This window comes from Corythoichthys intestinalis, chromosome 7, assembly GCF_030265065.1.
Source record: "Corythoichthys intestinalis isolate RoL2023-P3 chromosome 7, ASM3026506v1, whole genome shotgun sequence".
NCBI classification, from domain to species: domain Eukaryota; kingdom Metazoa; phylum Chordata; class Actinopteri; order Syngnathiformes; family Syngnathidae; genus Corythoichthys; species Corythoichthys intestinalis.
Window position 1 is genome coordinate 26,612,446 of NC_080401.1, and position 24,427 is coordinate 26,636,872.

At 39.8% G+C, this 24,427-nt stretch overlaps 2 protein-coding genes across 2 annotated transcripts in view; one reads left to right on the forward strand and one right to left on the reverse strand.

Annotated features, from left to right (window-relative positions):
• The first annotated feature begins 1,987 nt into the window (after window positions 1-1,987).
• ivns1abpa (influenza virus NS1A binding protein a) lies at window positions 1,988-21,830 on the forward strand. Its single transcript, XM_057841017.1, has 15 exons — window positions 1,988-2,211; window positions 9,085-9,382; window positions 9,554-9,688; window positions 9,865-10,034; window positions 10,140-10,215; window positions 10,316-10,489; window positions 12,541-12,666; window positions 15,249-15,359; window positions 15,746-15,887; window positions 15,954-16,178; window positions 19,953-20,074; window positions 20,171-20,297; window positions 20,370-20,501; window positions 20,587-20,760; window positions 20,828-21,830. The coding sequence occupies exons 3-15, from the start codon at window positions 9,578-9,580 to the stop codon at window positions 21,088-21,090; spliced, it is 1,953 nt and encodes a 650-aa protein (XP_057697000.1). The 5' UTR covers window positions 1,988-2,211; window positions 9,085-9,382; window positions 9,554-9,577; the 3' UTR covers window positions 21,091-21,830.
• A 1,385-nt stretch (window positions 21,831-23,215) lies between these two features.
• The window catches only part of swt1 (SWT1 RNA endoribonuclease homolog), a 43,360-nt gene continuing 42,148 nt past the window's right edge, over window positions 23,216-24,427 (reverse strand). Inside the window, exon 17 of the mRNA XM_057841016.1 lies at window positions 23,216-24,149. Within this exon, the coding sequence (XP_057696999.1) occupies window positions 24,050-24,149 (100 nt within the window). The 3' untranslated portion in view covers window positions 23,216-24,049. The remainder of the gene's footprint in view (window positions 24,150-24,427) is intronic.

The following is a 24,427-nucleotide window of genomic DNA, read 5'->3' on the forward strand; positions in this document are numbered from 1 at the left end:
ACCCATTTTTATTTTTTTATGACTGCTGCCAAGTCCCACACTTCCTAAAAAGCCGTGTTCAAGGCAAGCTAGGCGCTAGTAACGCACAGCTGCACCGCTACCATAGTGTCTCTCACGCTTTTTGATGACGTAATTGCTGCATGAATTCCGATTTGAGAGACTGGACAGTACAGACCGCCGCGACAGTCTGGGAAAAATGTGGCCCAGATCGGATTTGAACCACATACGAAAGTGACCCAGATCGGATTTGAAATGGTCCAGTTCCATTGGACTTGTCACGTTCAGACCGTCATGTTAATGCCTCACTTGAGTCGGAAAAACACGAAAAAATTGGATTCGTGCATTAAGACCTGTAGTTTGAACGTAGCCTGATAGATTTAATTTTTTCGTTAGCAAATTCTGTTAACCAGCTGTTGAGTGTTGTTGTATGACTGATTGGAACTGTACTGCAAACCTCCTCAAACCATAGAAATGCAAAAAAAAAAAAAAAAAGACAGGTTTTGAACATGCATTAGGCTACTGTATTACTTACTGTAACAAGGCCTACATGAGAAACTGATTTTCATTCAAAATTGTATTTTAAAGTAATGCTAAAAACAACCTGCCTGGCTGCCACACAGGCATCTCCATGAGGAAAACAATCCACCAACGTCAGATTTACATACACAAGTGTTAAAAACAAACATAATAACGTGCTTGTGTAGCTTCATCCGTTTCTACCGATATTTATTATTATTTATTCCACGGACAGCACCGAGCTTCACAGCTGCAGCAGATATATGAGTCTGACGAGTCGCGTCGATGTGCGCATACGCTCAGTTAATCACCCTCCCTGGCCTGGACTCGTTATCCGTTCAAGTGGCTGACATACTAACATGTAATCAGCATGTAGTTAACGCTGATTGGTTCAAATGCACGTTTTCTGGGACAACAAAAAAGAAAAAAAGAAAAGCTTGTTGAATGGACATGCAACAGAAAATTGATCAGAGGATCAAAGCAAAGAGTTGAAGAGACTTATTTTCTCTGATGGGTAGGTTCAGAACATCATGTTAATAATGCCTGACCCCAGAAATAATGAACAGCAAATTCTGATTTTTTTCAATTTGAAAGCTTTATGTGGTCCTTAAACGAAATAATAACATTTGAACATTGTTTTTAAAAAATTATATATAATTATATATATATATATATATATATATATATATATATATATATATATATATATATATATATATATATATATATATATATATATATATATATGTTCTCCAATTTGTATCATAAATGATATATTACACATTACATGCAGTTATCATGGTAAAACAAATAAAACTAAAGTAAGATTGAACACAATAAAGTTTTAAACTTTTTTTTTTTTTTTTAATTCAACAAGGTCCAGAAATGCTTGTCTCAAATGTGGTACATTTGGCAGTATTGTTTATGTGCACTTTGGACTTATTTTTGTTCATTTACCTATGTTAGGCTACTTATTTCCTAATCATATATAATGTATATAAAAGTAAAAGTTTGTGTTATCTTCAAAAGATATTCCATTTCACTGTGCATAATGTAAGTCATTTGTACTTATTTTGTTCATGTATGTTACTTTAAAATACAATTTTGAATGAAAATCTGTTATAATTTTGGGATCAAGCCACCGTTCCGGTGCCGAATCTCTTAGCGGAACTGCGTTCCGGACCGTTCTGACCCACTTTCCCCCCTGGATACAAGTTAAAATTGTGCCAATTGAAATGCAATACTGAAATAGTATTCTCATCATCGACTGCGTTTGTATTGTTCAGTAATAGCTACTTTGACGTGTACCATTCGGGAAAGTTATCTTACACTCTTACATAGAGAACACGTGTCCCTTTCCGTTACCGACTATCTTGTTTTGTCACACATTATAAATTGCATCACTTCAGAGCTTGGGGTGGTGCGGAATAAGCACGCCTCTTTGTGACGTAAAAGGCGGCGTGCCTAGCACGTAGTTTAGTCGGGAGCGCGCCTTGCTGGCAGTCGAACCAGAGGGAGTGAGTGGATGTGGAGTGGTCTTTCCGCCACTGGTAAAAGTAAGACGAAGAGACACCCAGCAAGCAGCCCGGACAAGCAGCTTCTGAAGCCGCCTTGCCTACCGCATTCACCCACAACCGACCAACTCTTCAATTCTAATTAAATATGTCTAATATCATCTGCTGTCAAACCCCTCAGGTAAGCTAAACGGGAAATTTTTCGGTATATTATACTGGCTTTGTTGTTAAATGTGACAAGAATGGTTTAAAATGGACAATGACGTGAGTGTCGTTTACTATGCGGCGATGTCTAGCCACCTTAGAATGGATGGAAATGGCTGTCTTGACCTCGACCAGGTGGAGACTGCTGGAAAAGGCCGGCATTTTTCTGCTCTCGTCGACAATGTCGCCCATTTGATAAACGTCGCGATTTTTCTGGCGTCGAGAATGGACAAAGGGTAAACTAATTCGTCCTTTTACGCCTCTAAAGCGGACTGTTAGCTAGCGCGCGAGTCTCGTGGCTGCCATCGTAGCTCAGCAGCAGGTTTGAACCGGAAAGCTAACGAGGACTGCTCAGCGGTTCTTTGTACGCTATTCATATTGTACGTTGTGGGCGTCGTTCATTTAAGCGGTAGCGCCTTAACCGGTCTCAAATGGCGGGCTGGATGTACGTATGTGTGAATGGCACAGGGCCAAGCGTTAGGGCCCCTGTACATTCCTCGAGCAGAGAAAGAGGAGGAGGGGGCGGCAGACCCGCGAAGGACATTATGGCTAAAACATGTCGCTGATCGTCCGTCTCATTAAAAAACGTCACTTTTTTGTTTCACTATTAACGCCTCATTGTACCATCCAAAAGACAATGCTGATTGTCTAATTCAAGAAATATTTTTGATATTGTACTCGCCAAGGATTGTCGAGTAGACTTCCTCTCGTGCCGTAAATCCGTCCTGCTGTGCTTGTAATCCTTTACGGAAATTGATGGCCATATCAACCATTCTATTGCTCTTAATTGTCAAATAACCTAGTTTATTTTATTAGTTTTTTAGGAAAACAAAAAAGAAAAACGCGAGAGAGAAAAAATGTTCTTAACCAATTTTAAATGTAAAGTGACCTATGTATAATTATAAGTAGGCTCCACCCCCACATAAATCTTTTTGCCGTCGTTTTGTATTTATTTTATTTATTTATTTTTAAAGGCCTATATTTGCATTACTCGAGTAGTTTGTAATTAAAAAAAAAAAAAAAAACCTAGAAAGACCTGGCATACGCATACATGCAAATTGAATTTTGGGTCATGTAGGCCTGGGCCACAATCTTCACATTTTGTGTAAGAGGTGTCCCAATACAGGTTTTATTTCATTTAATTTTTTTTACTCCCAACCTGATTTATTTTTGTTTTGCCATACCTATATTTTTTCAACAATTTAAAAATATTGCAAAAATTAATGGCACTTTCTGTAATCCACTACTAATGGCTTTTGACTGGGAGGGCTCGCGCCTTGCCAGCCAAAATGCATTGGATGTCAAGTTCTGTCAATGGCAGCCAATGAGTTAAATGAGTGCCCAATGAAGGATTAAATTGATATACTGTGGGGAGAACAAGTATTTGATACACTGCCAATGGGAAAACCCGTTGGCAATGTATCAAATACTTGTTACAGGGGTTCGGTGAGTAATTCTAAAGGGTTCGGCGAAGGCTCCACAAATTAGAGCAACTAGTTTACTCCTAATATACATCCTTAATCCATGTGTTTTAACAGCTAGTCCTCAATCTGATGGGAGGAAGTACTAGTTTGCTCAGTGGAAGATTGACTCACACTTGGTATGAGGGAGTACAACAGACTAATGGGGAGTGTGGTCTCAAATTTTGACCTGTTTATAAAACATGCTGTCAAAATTAGAAGAATTTTGAACGGGAATTTGCTAAATTATTAGTTTGCAAGCTGAAATTTGGTTTTTGGGGGGAAAAAAAAAAAAAAAAAAAAAAAACTATTATCCAAGTCGAAGGGTTCGGTGAATCCAAATGTGAAACTTGTGGGGTTCGGTACATTTAGCAAGGTTAAGAACCACTGACGTAGTACATTTCCATTAGAATTATGTGCCATTTCTTGCAGTTGACTATTCTCTCCATTCGAGGGCGCTCTAATATATTGATGCTCAATGTAGACGTGCACTTCTATTCTGGACTAGTCACATGGAAACATTGAGTTCTGCTCTGCTTCACTCCCACCTTCTTTCCATTCTCCCTTTATTCTCTGGTAGTCAAGCACACGCCTCGTGAAGCTACACTGACTCACATTCCTCAAGTAAATTGTCTTTGAGCCAAACACTGACCTTTTGGGGCCATTGTTTCCCAATATCGTTAAATATTGTTACAGTAGGCATAATCTTTTCCCAATTCCCAAGAAGACAACAAATGCCCCTCAGTGTACTGTATTAATAAAAACCAAAAGACATTCCTACTTCATTTAAACATGCACAAGGTTGTTTGCAGTTTACACAAGGTCAAGGTTGTTGCTTTTCTTCCCCCTACCTTCAGTGCCAATTCGGTACAACCCTGACTAAGGAGCTGTGGGTGGGTCTTTGCCAGCAGTACATTGTGGTGCTACTTGCGGGGTAGAAGGATGAGGGGGAAGTCAGCAGACGGGAGTGCAGCTAGGACCATTCAGAGTAGTTGCATAATCAGACAAAAAGTAGGTCAGTGTTCCCACCGTCCACACACAAACCTGGAAAATTATAGCTCACAGTGCCAATGCTCTACTAAAGGATTACAGAAAGTGCAGTTGTGATAATGTTGACACTTATTTTTATTCCTTTTAGCAAGTATGCCAACCCCCCCCCCCCCCCCCCCCCCAATCGTATTTCCTCTTCTCTTGTTGACTAGTGTTACAATAAACGTGCGAGTACACTGTGTCCTTCATGCATTTTTTTTTTTGTCGGGCTGTTTTTCCTACATTCAGTAAACTGCATATTGTGGTTTTTGAGAAATGTGGATGGATTTTCATAAGTAATCTACATAACTGCACCAAAAAAAAAAAAAAAAAAGAGCTGATTTAAATGTTCAATTTACTGTTTTAGTGCTATGGCTTTTACCATGCATCCTGGCAGCATTTACATGATACCATGTGAATAGTATGCATATTTTTGCTAAAAAACAAAAACCACAAAACATGGGTACATGTAAATTTATGGAAATTTGTCGTATTGTGTCAATGTTTACCAGTATCTTGGGGGCTTTTGAAAAAGCTTGTATTTGAGTTCCAATATTATGAGATTCATTCAGATACTTGGAGGAGTCCTGTGACACTAAGGACGATTCTAAAAATTCAGAGCGTTATTGGAATGTAATTGGACATGTGGACTTATTGTAGCTTTAGACTGCCAGATTGAATTTGATTTAGCTGCAGCCATGGAATATTTTAGCAATTGAGTATTCTACTAAAAATTCCATCGCCTAATCGAGTAATCGGATAAAACATTTTTTTAGCACTTTAGGCACCAGTGCCACTTAGTGTTTTTGTCCATGAATGACTACAGAGCTAAAATTGACAGCTTTATTATGTTTTTATTTTACACCCTCATCACTGTACAGTGCTGTGTTTTTAGTTAGATTAAAAATAAAACCTTAATGAATGACACGGTAGCCACGCATCGACAGTTGTAAATAATGGAAAACTAGCCCTCCGCAGGGCTAAGATTATGTTAGCAAGGTACAGTAATGTTAAAATTAACGTAGCACTAATAATCTTTTTAGGAGTATCGCTCCTTCGCTCTTGGAGAACGTGATGCTTTCATCATTGCTCCCGGGGTCCAGTCTTGGGTGCGGAAGTGTTATGCATGCGCTGTCTTACAGTGAATACATGAAACGGTGTTTGCATTGGTCTCCAACTTGAAATTAGGGCTGTCCCAAACGACTAATTTTCTCCCGATTAGTCAGCCGACTATTTTTACGATTAGTCGACTAATCTAATAATTAAACTTTTTTTTTTTACTAATTTAGCAATGACATTTTTGTTGACGCTTATCAATTCACAAAAAAACATATTGGAACACTTAAATTACTTATTACAGTACAAATAAACACATAAATAACAATAATAAATCACAAACAATGAGTTCATATGCTGATAGAATTAACTAGTGTAGCATCCCGATTGGAAAGATGGTCTCTTAAACTGATGGTTTACAACTTTTATTCCATCCTTGATGTAAACACACAAGAGCTACGGTGCACACAAATAAAACAACACAATTAGAAATTAACAAAAACTTTTCACCTTTTTCCTTTTAAACCTTATTTATATATCAATGAATTGCCTATATAAATAGCCTTCACCTTAAATTATTACCTTATATTGACAATCTCTCCCTTGAGTGAAATCATTGTATATACTGTATATATTTATAACCTTTTAACCTTATATAATTTTCTATACCAGAAAATAAACCATAACATGAAATAAACCTTTCAGTTAGCATTAAGAACAATACTAATAGCACTTATAGGCCCATTGTCAATGAAACATCATTATTTAGTAAGGCGACAGCACCCTCTGGTGTACAAAAAATGAAAAAAAAAAAAAAAAATTACAAACTGGGTGACGGCACTTGAGGTGTTTATTCACGGCCGACGTGCAGCCAAGCTTGGCATTGAAGAGACAGGACAGAAGTGTGTACCCTCCTTTGTTTCTTTGAAATAAGTCAATGTTTTGGACACTCTGGTGCGCTTTTTTTGGCTTTGTGCCGCTTTCCCCGCTTGCATACAGAGCATCCGACATTCTGAACTTTCCACGCATATATTTTTTTAACCCTTCATTAACCGTCGACGGGATGTTGTGCTCGTCGACGGATTTACGTCATCGATGACGTCGACTATGTCGACTAGTCGGGACAGCTCTACTTGAAATGCTCCCACACTCATGACATTTTCTGCTTTTTCTTTGTGCCGTTCTCTTAACTGTCGTTGGCTTCTTCGTCGTTAACATCTATATTCATGCGTGGTTCAAATCAAATATGTTCGCCGCTTCTCCCTTCCTATACGCACGTGACGTCGGCGTGTTGTACCGCATTAAAAGTGGTCCAGGCAAGACATGCTTAGAGCTGGCAAAATTAATCGATTCCTCGAGGTGGAGAAAATGCCTCGATCAATTTTTAAAATCGAGTTACTCGAATTATTTGATATCGTTTCAGCTCTAATTTGATTGGAGACGTAGTGTCAAATGCTACAAATTTATATATAAAACCGGTATGTCGCCATTTTACTCTTTCCACTCAGTTAATCTTTGTAACAAATGAACAATGCTCTACTCTTTAGCACACAGGTGTCAAACCGATTCCAGAAAGGTTCAAGTGGGTGCAGGTTTGCTTTCCAACCAATGAACAGGACACCTTTTCACCCATTAGATCTTTTACATGTGTAATCAGTTAAACTTTGTCAGGTGCTGCTTGTTTCAGCAGGAAGTTCATTGGTTAAACTCTGCGTTGTATCGGTTGGAACAAAATCCAGCACCCAGTTGGCCCTTTCTGGAATCTGTTTGACACCTGTGCTTTAGCACAACCATTTCTGTTGGGTCAAAGGGCAGTGCCCACGCAAAAGAGCGTTGTTGGGTATTTAGGCAGCATGGCAAGAGTAAGTTTGCAGAAAAAGATGTTCACAAATAGAAACATGTCCTATAGCGACGCAATCAATGCTCTTGCGTCAGAAAGGCGCATCCAAAAGGAGAGCTCGTGCTCTTTTGGTGGACCTACTGGCACAGGTAATGTAAGGAAAGTAGGCCCTGAAATATGTGCTTGGTTTCCTGAGCTTTGTGATAATCAGCCAATATTATAGCAGTTTGGGAGGAACCGTAGCTCATGAACTACAGTATTCGTGTTCCAGACAAAATTATTGGAGCGCTTTTTACGGCTGCTCGGTTTCACTTCAAATGAGAAAAGTAGTGGCTTTCTTGTGGAACAGGGAAAGCATTCCTTCAATAGGTGGACTACAATATTTTTCAACTAAAGTTTGAGAGAGTTATTTATTTCCGTAATTGCTTTTTGCGATAGTACCTCCAAATCTGGTCATGCTGGCAAGCGGGGTGCCAGCTTCTTTCTGTATTGGACCAGCTTTTTACTAGACTGCCACTAGTGGAAATGGAATTAATAGAACTGCTTTTTACGATACATCTTATGTCTGAACACAAGTACTTTGGAAAATCAATATACTGATAACTTTTAATTTTCGGATAATGAAATAAAAGGCCAGATTATATGCGAGTGAAGAAAATCAGGGTTTGTAGAGCAGTTTTGGGGGTGAATGTAAAACATGAGAAATTGCAGTCAACCAAAATTATTCTAATGGCACATGCCAAAGTGTACCATACCTAGTCTTTAACTATATTGAAACACTTTTAGCCACCTATCACTTGTATGCAGAAAGTATGATCCAACCTAGTGCCATGTGCCACTTGGCTATTTCTTACACCCTGTGCAAACTAGTAAAATTAACACTGTTCATAACCATAAAGTGTTGTATGTCGAAGTCTATTTTCAAAAGCCACTTGAGGTGTGGTCTCTATTTTGATTATGAGCTAGCTGCGATAGCCCGTCATTTCGTTCATGTCATTTTGCTTTTGAGTAATAGTTGTTACAAATGTGGACATTTCCTTTTTTAAAAATATTAATGCATGGAATCTCTTGGAATTTATTTGTAAAATAAATGACACTTGAAATGTGTATGCGCTAATTGCGCAACTCTGCATGTGTATGAACCGATGGACAAAATGTTTCTTGCGAGGCTGCTCTTTTTATAGTTTGGTGTAGTGTTCCTATAGGGTGGAACATCCAAAGGAATTTGTCTCGAAGTAGTTTCTTCATTCTTGTTAGACCACAGGGTTGAGTTGATAACATAGACTGTTTGAAACCCATTTGCTTGGTCTGATATAGCCAGCAGGTGTGAATATGAAGATAAGTCAGGCTTTTGTTTGTGAATCAAGAACAACACCATCTGGTGTTGAGAATTCTTTGAGAGGAAATTTAGAGTTCTTACTTGAGTGCAGACATACAGTTGAAAATGTTTTTCCCTTTTCTCTAGGTTATAATGCATGACCAACACGGAATAAGTACAACTCTATAGCCAACGGGATCACGAGGACTTGATTACAGTCGCTTCAAGCCTGATAGTTTGCTGGGGTGGAAGCCCTCCCTCTCCCTCCTGCTGCCACCTGTGTTGTCAACTAGCATTTCTTTTGACAACTTTCTCATCCCACTCCTTGGGTGAAGAAGACTGGAGTTTCCTTGAATCTCTTGTCTCCTTTGCCTGTTTGAATACCTTCCATTCCTGTTCTACTCTTGCAGTGGCACTTCCCTGGATTTGACTTATTTTCCATTAGGTAAGAGCATGACTAATGCATTTGAAGGATTTTAATGAATAAATACAGACACATAATCCTTTCGTTGGCGATATACGGCAGCTTTTAAAATGTCGGATTAAAGATGACACTAATGTTCACTTATTTTTAAAGAACCAGTCATTCATCACGTTATTTTTGACTTTTCATCAGGCAGACCAACCAAATTAAGACAAAATGATTCCGAATGGTTATCTGATCTTTGAGGATGAGAGTTTCCTAGATTCCACTGTGGCCAAAATGAATGCTCTGAGGAAGAGTGGTCAGTTCTGCGATGTTAGACTGCAGGTATGATCTCACTTTAAACTTACGCCAACATTACACATGGGTCAGTGCAGTACTGAGTCACTCATCTTAGAAGCATGAACGCTAAGTAGTGGTAGACTTAGATTACCCTGAATTTTACTGCTATGTACACGTACTGCTCAGTCAGTCTCTTGAATATTTGTGCACCTTTATGACAGGTATGTGGCCATGAGTTGATGGCCCATCGTGCTGTGCTGGCTTGCTGCAGTCCCTACCTGTTTGAGATCTTCAATAGTGACATTGAACCTCACGGAGTCTCTCATGTCACTTTTGAGGACCTGGACCCAGAGGCTGTGGAGATCTTGCTAAACTATGCCTACACTGCCCAGTATGTAGCTTTCTCAAAATTTTCCCCTTAAGAATTCCTCATGAGAATAATAGCATAGTAATGGAAAGGTTTACTTTGTCTACCATTTTTATTTCTGTATTCCAGGCTTAAGGCAGATAAGGACCTGGTTAAGGATGTTTACTCTGCCGCCAAAAGGTTCAAGATGGAGCGAGTCAAGCAGGTTTGATTTCTTTCAATACTCTGAGATGACCTATACAGAACATTAACCATACTAAATGAGCGACAACTCGTGCTTTAATTTCAAATGTGCAATTTCTCAGATTTGTGGCGACTACCTGCTGTCTAAGATGGATTTCCAGAACGTCATTTCTTTTCGGAACTTTGCCAGCTCAATGGGAGATGCCAGAGTTTTGGCCAAAGTGGATGCCTACATTCAAGACCACCTACTGGAGGTGTCTGAACAGGATGACTTCCTCAAACTTCCCCGCCTCAAGGTACAGTATTTTACAGTTACAATAATTAATAACTAATCGATTAGCGAACACATTTATAGTCATTTATTTTTCCCCGATTAAAAATATTACATAAAACTGTCCTAACCCTTAGAATTTTAGCCTCTGGTTGGTAAATATTTTCTGTAGTCCTCCATGAAAGCACCCTTCTAATTTGCAAAGATCATATTTTACTTAGGAAAAGAATGATCACTATTAAAATATTATGACTGAAAGCCACTTGTTACCATCATAACTAAAAATTCGGTGGCTGAATATTTCGGAAGTTGCTTCGGTGCAAGCAAATAGCTTCCGATAAATGATGGTGTGTTGGCTCGGCGCAGCTATTTGCAGTGGAACAGAACGTTTTACGTTCTCTCGCAAAAGAGTCTTGGCTCAATACTGCATAGATTACGAGCGCCCTGTGACATTCACTTCCCACCATTGGATCTCCTGTTCCTTCCCCTTTTTAGCAGCTAACTAAAGAGATAAGCACATGTGATTCAGCTATTATGACACTCTGTCTTCCAAGCAAATAAGATGGGAACTCAAGAGAGTAAAAACAATGAAAACTTAGTCTGCACACATTTCACTGAGGTCTACTTGGAGCCCTATTGACTTGCTATAAAGAGCATTCCTTGGGTGTGGGAATAAAGTATAGCCTTATTAGTGCTGCAGCTCATGTTTGTGATGAGCGGAGGAACAGATGATGGTGTGATAAAGCAGAGCAGTGACCTTAATCCCAGAAATATTTTTAATGATTAATTTTGGTTTTCAGCTTCACATTCTATTTCAGCCAAATTTTCAATTCTGTGACTCCGTAATTAATCACAGCCCTATTTCTAAACATGCCTGCTCCTTCAATTGTTTCTGATTATGGCATAAGTGATCATTGTAAGAGGCTGCAGCACCATACGAGGGATTTGTTTGGTCGACTTCAGCATGTGCAGGCGAGGTCAAATATAGATCCTCAATGACTGATATCTATTTACGACGCCTCTTGTCCACTTGTGCTGCTGCATTAGTGCATGACTTGTCAGCAGCCGAGTCTTACTTGGACTAACACTGGATAAGCTTTGTAATTACCGTATATCGTTTTGACTTTTAACAAGATAACCAACTTCTAAAGGCGAAGCGCTCTGAGAATAGATTTAGGGCAGGTGACTTAAAATGTGGCAATGAAGCAATTAGCTTTGGCAGGTGTTCTACTTTTTTTGTAGCTTACATAGTAATGAACTGACTTTAAAATGGTTAAGTGTACGCAGGGTGTCCCCTAGGATTTTTTTAAGCTGTGGTGGTGTGCTGCATCAGTCTTGCTGTGGCGAAATTGCTTTTCATATGACAAATGAGATTTTTTTGGATTATTTTTTTTATCCCAAGAACAATATTTGAAATATTGGCTAATGAAATGTTTCGGAACGTGACGGTCTACATTGACGATTGCGCTTTGCCGGCTCTGTTAAAATCAACAATATTGAAAGTGTCTTGTGTTTTGGAATCGGTTTAACAAATAAGGAAATCTTTAATATCTGGCCTCATCTACATCAAATTATAATCACTAGAAGGATTTATACTAATGCCTCTTCTTAGCTCTCAGCTACGGTACATTTAGGTAAAATGTGTAGCTGATTACAGCTACAATGCACCTACGTAATAATTAGCCTTTATTTGGCCCAATACGTACTACATTACCACAACAATAATAGTCCTTCGGTTAACGGGCCCTCTTCCGTTGACAACGTAATCTTTCCTAAGTACTCATCTGAAATTACAACCAGTGACATCAGCAATGAACAAATGCTTTGTTAGGACGTGAATTTAGATGTTGAAATATACAAATTGTATATTATTATTTTTCTTTTTAATTTAAGATTTAAAGATACAATCTCATTTGCAAGGCATGGCAGTGCGCCACAATCTTTTTTTATGTAGGGGAAACCATGGTGCAATTTTATGCATTCATTTAAAATGTTTTTCTTTTACAATTGTAATCGATGTTGGATGTCTTTTCTCTTGTCGTATACTGAATTCGACCTTTACCGTGTTTGTTACAGTTAGAAGTAATGCTAGAAGACAACCTGACTCTGCCCAGCAATGGCAAGCTTTACTCTAAGGTGCTAAACTGGGTGCAGCGCAGCATTTGGGAGAATGGAGAGCAACTGGAACAACTCATGGAGGAGGTCAGTACAGAGTGTGCCTTTTAAAACTTTCAGCTATCGTCACCCCACCCCTTCCCCGACTCCTCCTGTTTTTGACATTACCAAGTCTTTAAGGGGGCTCAAATAGCGTCAGCATGCTGTTGTCATGCTATGTCAGGATTGCTCTTTCCCTCTGATTTGTTGAGGTTTTTGCAGTACGAAACTGTATTCCTGAACCATGCCACAAATTAGAGGTGAGACCAAAAGAGCCCCTATTTGCTCTTGGTTTTTTTGTTCTTTTTCTTTGGATTCTTCTCCTTTTGGGTTGTGGTTGATTTTCTTATCACCCCCGTCTAAGTATTACAGTGCTCTTCTGCTGCGAAACGCAGAGAAAAGATTCTTGAAGGTTTGAACCTTGATTCATCTGTTTTACTGTCACTTGAATATCTGAACAGGTGCACGTTTTTTGCTCCGGAACTAACAGGCACTCCTCCCCATTGATTTATCTCTCCTGTAGGTTTATTTGCAGCAGCAAAGGACCAGACTGAGGAGCCGGGGCTGATCCACCAGGGTAATGAGTCAGAGAAAGGAGAAGGGAGCGCTACTGCCTCTTAGCAGCCGCTCTTTGCAGCCACGCAACACTGTGCAACCATCTGTCCATAACTATTGCACACATGCAGTCTCACTCTCAAGGGACCAATACATTTGTTTTAATGCCACTCCCAAAATACAGGATGGCACAAAAAAAGACAACTCCCGTTTGGTGACAGAACATTAGTCTGATAAAAACATTTTTTTCTCCCTAAAAAAAACACTATTTTTGCTAGACTTGGCAAAACACAGCTTTTCACAGAATATCAACATATTTGTAACTAAAGGTGTGTGAAATTTCCAATTCTTAGATTATTCGCGATTCGGCCGCTGAAGATTCGAGAACGATTCTGAAACATCCTTATACCAATTATTTAAATATGCTAAGTAAAGCGGAACTAAAACACAGCGCGGTGTTTGGGACTCAATGAGGAACGGACAGAGAGTAAACATCCACAACTCATCCCGCTAGATAAAAAAAACGCAGACAGCCGCTACAAGCAACGCCCAGTTGCTAGAAACTACGCACACATAATGCTCCAGTAGATATCACATGTATATAGATCTACATGTGAAATGACACTCTGCGGCGTTACCACACATACAGAGAACTAGATGCGAAATGACCCTCGCCGGCGTTAGTAAATATCTGCCATCTAAAAGCAGACTTCTCAGGAAGGCTCTGTAGTAGCGAACCTTCCGAGCAAACCTAATTTTTTAATCTAAATCGACAAAACTTGACTTGCAAAGTAGACAGAAGGGAAATTGTGGAATAACGGGAGCAATTTTAACAACTTTAACAGTTCATTCACGGCATTAAATTAATTGTATTTAAGAGTATTTTATTTAGTGTTTTGAACTGTTAACTTGATACTGAAAGTTTAAGGCTGAGAGGATTTTTGTACTATTTTTGTAACTAATGTACGAAACATTAAAAGCAGCTACCGTATTTTCCAACTATAAGTCGTTTTTTTTCATAGTTTGGCTGGGGGTGCGACTTATACTCTGGTGCGATTTATGTGTGAAATTATTAACACATTATTATATCATTTCACGTTATTTTGGTGTTTTGGAGTGACACTTATGGTTTGGTAAACTTGTTAGCATGTTCTTTATGCTATGCTATAGTTATCTGAATAACTCTTAATAGCTAAGTTACAGTGGGGAGAACAAGTATTTGATACACAGTCAATGGGAAAACCCATTGGCAGTGTGTCAAACACTTGTTCTCCCCACTGTAGGTTAACCTACCGGCCATGTTCGCATTTCGTTGTTCATGCTTCATGCTGTACACTTACTCAGCATGTTCTCTGTTGAATGGATTTTATCAAGTAAATTTACCCCCCAAATACGACTTATACTCCGGTGCGACTTATGTTTTTTTTCCTCTTCATTGCACATTTTTTGGCTGGTGCTACTTAGTCCGAAAAATAGGGTAATAGCTTGGTGGGAAGGGGGGTGCGCATCAATAATTGATTTATAATTTAATCGTAGCCTCTGAATCGAAATCGAATCGTGAGGTGCCCCAAAATTTCCACCTCTATTTGTAACTGCGACACAATTGATAATGATGGCAAACCGTTAAGCCACCCTTTTTTTTGGTTTTTTTTTTTTTGCCGTGTGTGTTTGACTGCCTGTTGTGGCTGCTATCACAAAAAGTGGTCTTTTCAGCTGAAGGAGCAGTTTCCAAGCAGCAGACTGGAAAATGAAGGACACATGCAACTCCCTCCTGTGCTTCATTCTTCACAGAAGATCTTGCTGACTGGAGCACCTCATTCTTCACTCGAACCCTCTTTGTTTTTAGATGCATTTTAGGAAGAGATCCTTTTCCAGATTCTCAGTACCTTCTTAAGGGCGACGCCTTTGTGCCGAGGATGCAGTGTGTGTCTTTCAAGGAAATTGCTCATCCAAGGAGCTTGATTTCAAGGACTTTGTCCCTCGCTGCTTTCCTCTTATAATCCCCACTATGATGGGATGTACTGTGTTACCATGGAGACAGCCACATGGGTGTGTTGTTCCTGTTTGTCTTCCAGGTGCAAATGCTGTACTACTCACCTGATCACAAGCTGGTGGATGGAGGGCTGGGGATTGAGGGGCACACTGAGGTGTTTGGTGGCGAGGAGGACCACCTTCAGTTTGTGCAGGTACTCGACAAGCATGGCCAGATTTACTGCGATGCGTTCTCTACCACATTTGATCTGATGCAGTGTTTAGTTTAGCTTTAACAAGGCCATGCAAATACCACCAGACAGCCTGCACCTGGTTCAAATTTTTATTTGCCAACTATGTAGCAACTTGTGTGGCTGGACTTAATCCCTGTTTGTTTGCTAATTCTGATGGTTGGCATGTTACATGTGTATTTTCAATTGAGGTTTTGACTACTGCACTATAGCTCTGTTGATCTGATGTTGAGTCAGGTGTGGTTATGTGGGTCCAAAATAGTGTAGGCTAGTCTGGCCGGAGTCGGCCATCTGTTGGCGAGTGTGTGTGGAGCAGGCTTGGCTTCTGTAGCTGCGCTATGCTCTTGCAGAGGAAGCCGGTACGAGAGAGCACCAAGAGACAGATGAGCTGCAGTTCCTCGGGAAGCCTTTCACCCTCTAACCAAGCAGCAAACGCCCCCAAACAAACTACCAGGAGAGAGTGGAAGTATATCGCCTCTGAGAAGACTGCAAGTAAGTCTTGAAAGTGTAGTGTGCGCCTTGCTACCGTTGTTGTCTCTAACAACATGTTTCCCTCAGACAACACTTACCTGTGTCTGGCTGTGCTGGATGGAGTGTTGTGTGTGATCTTCTTGCACGGCCGCAGTAGCCCCCAGACCTCCCCCTCTGCAACTCCTTGCCTGCTGAAGAGTCTGAGCTTTGAGGCTCAACCCGAGGAGCTGGAAGAGCAGCCGCTGTCCCCCATGCGTTATGCTCGCTCCGGACTGGGAACTGCAGCGCTCAACTCCAGGCTCATCGCAGCAGGTTGGTACAAAAAGGATCTTTCAAATGAGTTTGTCTGACAAAAAACAAAAACCGCTATTCGTGAATGGAAAGTTAGTGGCGGTAAACATGTGAATTAATTGTCGTGTCTAAAAATGAAAGCAACTTCTGCTTGAGCCAGCTAGTCAATTATGGGCATACCTGAGCTAGTAACTTTGTAAGTGTATTTCCCCTTCACTGCTCTTTGCCAAACATTGCAATGCAAAGTCCTTTAGTCACAAATATTTGGTTGAATTTAACAGATAACATGTGCAGGAAATGGGAACCAATCCCAATTAAACTAGTTGAGTGGGTTTATGATAATTTTGTCACCTGAATATGTATGCAAGTTCTAATGTGCCAGTAAACACAAACCGGATTCCCCAAAGGTTGGGACGCTATACAGACTAAAAACATGCAAAGATGTGGAAGTGCCAAATATAGATGTTTTATTCAAAAATTAAATATAGATGACATGAGGTCAAATGTTGAAAAGCATCATTTTAAGGCAGGGGTGACCAAACTGGTCCTCGAGGGCCACTGTGGGTCCTGGTTTTTGTCCCTACCAATCAAGCACAGACAGTTCAACCAATGACGTTTCTGCTAATACAAGCAGCACCTGACTACAATCGATTACGCTTGTAAGACACCAGATTGATGCAAAGGTGTCGTCCTGTTTTGTTGGAAAGAAATCCTGCACCCACTGCGGCTAGTTTGGGGACCTGTTTTAAGGGGGGAAATGTGTTATTATATTCCATGATGTCAACAAATCTTTAAATAAAAAATTACGACAGGTAGCAGTAAGAGGCTGGAAAATCAATTGCAACTACAATCCAAAGTCCTTTAGTCACAAATATTTGGTACTGGCTAAGTCTTTTCAAGTCAACATCACGCGATATAACACGTGCAGGAAATGGAAACCTATCCCAATGAAACCAGTTGAGCGGGTTTATAACAATCTCCTGAATATGTATGCAAGTTTTAATGTGTCAGTCATCATCAAGCTACAAGTCATGCAAACCAGATTCCCAAAAAGTTGTGATGCTCTCCAGAAAAGATGTGGGAGTGCTAAAATTATATTATTCAAAATAAAAAAAATTAATGACAGGTCAGATGTTAAAACTAAGAAATTTTTTAAATTTCATGTCAACAAATCTTAAAAATAAAGTGGGATCAGTGTTTTTGGCAGCCCTTTTATTTTTTTAGGACTAAAATACTTAGTCATATTTTAACAAAAACTAGGCAAATTTTGTCTAATTTTGGTCAATAAGTTTTTCGTCTGTAAAAGTTTTAAGATTTTCCAACAATTTCAAATGAACATCGACAGGCGAGCACAATTGTAGCAACTACAAGGACAACACCGACTTGTTGATTATACACAATCAGCAGGAAAACAATACATTTTCAATTAATTCAACTCTCCTAGATGCCACAAACTTTTAAAGTTTAGATGACACTGCACCGCAAACAGGAATACTATCCAGATGTTATCTTTTTTTAGAGACCTTGTATTTTCAAAATGATAATGCCAGAACACACGCAGCGTTAATTAGGTAAAGGAAGGATCCGGGGATTGAAATGGCCAACTTGAAGTCCAGATCTTTCACCTATTGAGAACATTTGGTGTGTCATTATTAAGAGGAAGTTGCAAAAACAGAGGCCTGTATTAGACAAGAATAGTTATGAACTCTCCGTTCCCACGTACGCGGACTGTCAACTTTTTTTTTCAGATTTGTTAACACCATGCAATTAAACATTTTCCCCTTAAAATTACCATCTAGTTCAATTCTGAATAAAATGTCGAAATTTTGCAGTTTTTTTTTTTTTTTTTTTTGACAATTTGTAACCCTTTTGGAATCTATTGTAGATAGAATCCAGAGTAAATACTTAATGTTTAACCGTGCTGGGATACTGACAATGTAGTTGTAGGCATGTGCCGATATGATATTCTGATGGTATAACCTTAAGCCAAAATATTGCGTTCATGGTATCACGGTATTGGAATTACAGCTCTAAAATGTGTACTTTGAGATCTGGGTTTAAAAAAATATGAACAGGATTTTTTTTTTTTCAGAACATTAGAAAATTGGAACACAAGTACAATGTTTAATAAAAAATATATACATTCTAAATAAAATTAAAATAAATGCAGTCCTTTAAGTGAGCCTAAACGCACAGCTCAACGTTATTACCATCAGAACAAAATCATTGAATTTTCATAAAAAGCATGTGTGTATATGACTCGTATCATGTTTACATTATACACACACTTTCTCAACACTAACAGTTGCCAGAGAGAAAAAACCCCGTGTTTTACCACCGCTAGACACACTAAACATGCTGGATTTAACTCTCGTATCTGGTGGGAAACGTTCATGACAGTGTTTATTAGAGGTGTGCAAAATTTCCGATTCTTAGATTATTCGCGACTCGGCCGTGGACGATTCGAGAACGATTCACAAACATCCAAATTCCGATTATTGAAATATGGAAGTTAAGCGGAAGTACACAACACTCAGCGCGCCGCGCTGTCTTCGGGACGGAACGGAGCGAGAGTAGCTAAACATCATGCTTCCCATTACCCGGCCCCTCGGGTAATGCCAATGCTCAACTCACGGCTCTAGCTCAACTCATGCAACGAGACAAAAAAACACAACAACATACCTGACTGCTGCCGAAAAGCTGTACAAAGTACATCCATTACAACGTTACAGTGGATATCATTTATATAGGACTAGATGCAATATAGATTTGGTAGTGTTAGCAGCACATCTACAAAAAGCTAGATGCGAGCGTTATAAACGGCCGCCATCTTAAAGCAGTACACTTCCCTGCAAGGCTGTTGTAGCGAACCTTCCAAGCAAACCTAATTAACTTTTTATCTAAAATACTCCTAAATCGGTAAAATATTGACTTGAATCTATCTTTAAAATAGTTTTAAAACTTTCACATGTCGAAAGTAGACAAGAGGGAAATTATGGAATAACGGGAGCAATTTTAACAAATTTAACGGTTGATTCACAACATTAAATTAATTGAATGTAGTTTAAAGCTGCTGATACAGAATGGGGACTGGAGTTTTTTATTTAATGTTATTTTTGTATATTTGTTTACTGCTATATGTTAACTTGATACTGAAATAGTAGTGTGGTTTAGCCTGAGAGTATTTTTGAACAATTTTAGAACTCATGTACAAAACATTTTTTTTTAAAAAAAGAGGAGGAAAAAAAGGAGGGGTGTGCATCAATAATCGTTTTATAATCGAATCGGAGCCTCTGAATCGTAATCGTAATCGAATCGTTAGGTCCCCAAAGATTCCCAGCTCTAGTGTTTATTAACCTTTAATTTTGTATATATGCGAAATCATATTGGAGGTATTGCCCCCTCGGCAGCCACCTTCCGCAAACACGTTTTACATGTCGGTTGGTCCTCCTCTGTTAAGCCTCGGCCAGTCATCATGTAGCACAGCTGACTCACTGACACTGAGCAACAACCGTTGGGGGAGGGTTGAGCATTACAGCTGTAAGTGAGGGATTTCTCCATGCATTTTTTGGGACATAAAAATAGCTAATACCTTAGGGAAGGTGTGACGGAAAATGTTTGCTGTTTTGAAAACTTGAGGTTTTCATACCACTGTATACCTTGAAACCGGCAATCGGCACGTCTCGTGGTTGGCATTATTCTTTCACATTCTTGGTAGAGTAGCCTTATCAGAAATGTTAATGTGTCATGATGGAGTTCTTTCAACACATTAAATGTCTGTTGGACCATTTTCAGGCGGCTACAACCGAGAGGAATGTCTGAGGACTGTCGAGTGTTACGACCCCAAAGAAGACCGTTGGACCTTCATTGCGCCCATGCGAACTCCTAGGGCTCGTTTCCAAATGGCTGTGCTGATGGTATTTCACTATTAGTATAAATAGAAAAAACAATTAGAAATGACAATTATCATGACAAAAGTGATCAGTGTTGCTCAAGGAAATCTGACCCGGCAGGGAAATCTCTACGTTATCGGAGGATCAAATGGACATTCTGATGAGCTGAGCTGTGGAGAGATGTACGATCCGCTCGCTGACGAGTGGGCTCAGGTGCCCGAGCTCAGGACCAATCGCTGCAATGCAGGTAGGCATGGCCCGCGCCGATTCCTTTGTAGGAATCTCCTCGACCGTCGGCTGACACGTACTCTTTTTGAAGGCGTCTGCTCCTTGAACAACAAACTGTACGTTGTGGGAGGATCAGACCCCTACGGGCAGAAGGGACTGAAGAACTGTGATGCGTTTGACCCAGTTGCCAAAACCTGGTCCGGCTGCGCCCCTCTCAACATCAGTATGTGTTATTTGACTTTCCGCTCCATTCCTGGTGGTCTTGACCGGTAGTCCAGGCTAAAAGACTTGTTGCGTTTTGTCTTAAGGGCGCCACCAGGCCGCAGTGTGCGAGTTGGAGGGTTTCATGTATGTGATTGGAGGGGCCGAGTCCTGGAACTGTCTGAACGCAGTGGAACGCTACAATCCTGAGAACAACACCTGGAGCCTGATAGCCCCTATGAACGTGGCTCGTAGAGGGGCCGGCGTGGCCGCCTGTGCCGGTAAGCTCACGTGCGGTTCTTCAATGTATAGTTTGTCAATATCAAATCCACACTTAATCCCTCTCAGGCAAACTCTTTGTGGTCGGCGGCTTCGACGGCTCCCACGCGCTCCGCTGCGTGGAGGTGTACGACCCGGCTCGAAACGAGTGGAGGATGCTTGGCAGCATGACCACATCCCGCAGCAACGCGGGCGTGGTCACGCTGGGCGACACCATCTTTGCTGTGGGCGGCTTCGACGGGAACGAGTTCTTGAACACAATGGAGGTGTACAACCCGGAGGCGGATGAGTGGAGCGACTGCATCAAGGCCCTTTCCCCATTTTCTGAGTGATGCAGTGCTGCACCTTTTTCCCCAAACTAACAGGCTTAGTGACATAATCGTGTTTCGTGATATCCTGTGTGTGACTGTGTGAATGGATGTATGGGCGGGAGGGTAGGGGGGTGGGTCCTGGATGAGGGGTCTTCAGTGAAGACTGGCTTATATTAGGAGGGGCAGGCCGGGGCTTGTTGCCCAAAGCAACACAAATGAAGCCTTCTCATATTGCGTACATTTGTTCTACGTGCTGTACATATTGTTTATCATATGCCAACATTTATTACATACCTAGTGCTTTTTCTTTTTCTGACTTGAAACTGGAGGGGTTTCAGATGGGTCAACTACTCAAAATGCAAGTGTAATTTTTTTTATTTTTTTTTGTGCTTGGGATGATATTTTGCTCACACAAGGTGGATATGAAGCCTTATGATTTAACATCTAGCACGATTTTTAAACAATCTGGTTTGTGTTTCTAATCTTAAATAATTGCCTTTTTATATTTTTATACACTGCAAATTTCTCAAAAAAGTAGCAGACAGCTTAGGTCATCAACCAGTGCCAGTTTTAAGTTTTCTGTGCTCATGTCACATGCACAGCCAAGTTTCTGCTAACTAAGCATTAGTTTTTGTGATTAACTGAAGATGTGGATGCCGTTACTCAAAAGTGTCAAGCTGAGTTTTCTGGAAGGAGTGTTATGAATGAAGAAAATTCTCACATTTGTAATATTTCTTAATAAATAAATCCAATTAATTTTTTCTCATGTTTCATTTTTGTTGAAAGAAAATGGGAATCTGAAGTGGCAAAGAACAAAGGTCGCTTCCCAATACGTAGTTTACAAAACTAGGTCAGGTCTGAGCAGACTGCCATGCTAAAATGTTCCCCGATTATCTTTGAAGATGGGATTACCTGAACTAATGAGACAAATGGTGTTTCCTGATTGTCTTTGCGGTGGGGATTAGCTAAGCAAAATAACTGGACTACAGCTGCATGACTGAATGATACTTGTGTAACTGGACGACACTGCCACAACTGACCTAGAAATCCTGCTCATGACCAACTTGATAGGCCAAGCTCTTTAACACACGAATTTTATACTTGGGAGTGGTGTACCCAGTCTTGACACCTTTGCATGTAAAAAAAAAAAAAATGGAAATAACACTTAAAATAGGACATAAAAACAAATCATACACTGACTCATCTGTGACACTTTTGACAGTGTTTAAAAAAGTAAAATGGCACTTTTCCATGTGCTTAACATTGTCTATCTGTAGCTGCTCTTAATGTAGCGAGCACTCACGAACACACTGATGTGTTGTGTTTAGGTCCAATTCCAAGAAGGACAAATACAATATGCTAGTATTCAATTTGTGGAGTCCTCCCATGAACACCATTCTTGGTCATAGTTTTACATATAGTTGATGTGTGGACTGCCAGGGATTTCTGTAAGCCTTTAGCAGAAACTAGGGTTCTTTTTTACATCTGAGTATTCTGCGCTGAACGGCCACTCCTTGGGAGAGAAGCAACACTGCCAAACTCTCTCCATTTGTCGACTACTTCTCTGTCGATTGATGAACATCCAGACTTAGAGATGGTTTTGTATCCTTTCCCAGCTTTATACAAATCGACAATCTTTGATGGCAGGTCTTCAGACCGCTCTTTTGACCGAACCCTGATGCACATCAGACAATGCTTCTCATCAAGACAATTATTACCAGGTGTGTGTGTTATAGCGGGCAGGGCAGCTTCTGACTTAAATTGTTTGGTTGGGCACACTTCTGACTTAAATTGGTTTCAATTGCTCTTTAAGTCTCTTTAGACAGAGGGTTCACTTATTCTTCCCCCTTCTGTCCCTGTTTGCATGCTATCCTCATTAAAATAAGAAAACCTATAAATGAGTGGTTTTAAAGCACTGTTTTTTCATCGGTGTGATTGTGACATTTGATGGTTATTTTATGCAGAAATGTGAGAAATTCCAAAAGGCTTAGATACTTTTTCATACCACTGTAGTTCTAATCATTTAGATTGTAAGGGGACTACCCTCACTAAGCGACCAATCACATATAAAGTGTAATTGATAAAGATCATCCCTTCCAAATATATACAATAGCAGCACACTATCCAAAGAATAAAACTTAAATGACGAACCATTTTAACATCAGTTTAAATCTTTAAATAATACTTGCTTTAAGCAACAGTCAGTGGGCATCAACAAAATAACCAAAAGTTTGACTTTTTACAAAGAAAAAAAATACAGTATGTACAGTCATGAAACAATTAGGGCATGCCCAGGGTACCCAAACCTTTGCATGTCACTGTATACTTGAATGGGAGATCAATGGGAACATGAGATGCATAAGTTTGGCCACCCTGGGCATACCCAAACCTTTTCTTGTCACTGTACAACATGGTGGGCCATAAATATCTATACATACAGGAGAAGGAAGGAAGAAAAGAAAGGCGAGCAAAAGAAGGAAAGAAATTGCCAGTTAATGAGCAGTTGTGTTCCCGAAACAATGGAAATCAAATAGAGCACATTATATGTGGGCAAAAATGGTTGTCTAACACAGTTTAAAAAAAACAACAAATATCCAAAACTATATAAAAATATTTAGTGTGAAAAAAGAACAATTGTATTTTATGCACATTACAGTAAACAATTAATAGGAACAATATGAACAAATATACAGGCTTTCAGTTATGCGGATGAGGAACATTGCCAAATAAACTTGGTTGCACTTGGCTGCAGTTGGAGTATTCTTTAGTCATATCCTGGACAACCTAAAGAAGACATCCAGCTAAAAAAGGATCAATCAGTATTTTACATTCACTTTTCTATCTCTTTTTAGCCCAATGTAAACACATCAAGCACTTAAATAACTTGTGTTACATTTGAAGCCAATGTGATATGAGCATCACTGATAGTCAATCAAACCTGAGGCATTAACCAGACCTGGACTCATTGGTCCTGGAAAAGCTACATGTTTAAACTGGCGTGCAGACCCATAGCCTGAACGCAGTGGTCCAAAACGTCCTTGAGCTCCTTTAGCTGGTTCACTCCAACTCTCAGCTTCTCTCTAGGAGCACAAAAGACAGAAAGAGTAAGCCACCCAGCACCCACATTTAAAAACAGTGGCGCGGGAAGTGGGATGAGGAGGAAAAAAAAGTCAGGTGGATTAATTTTTTGTTGTCGTTAAAATTAAATAACTAAATAAAACACTGAAACAACAGCAATTTAAAAACAACAGCAATTTAACTTTTGGGATTAAATAGTCACCTGAAAAAATTAGGACGCCCTATGGAAGCATGTGTTTTCTAGCATATTTGGTCATATGGATATTTAATATCAATTTTA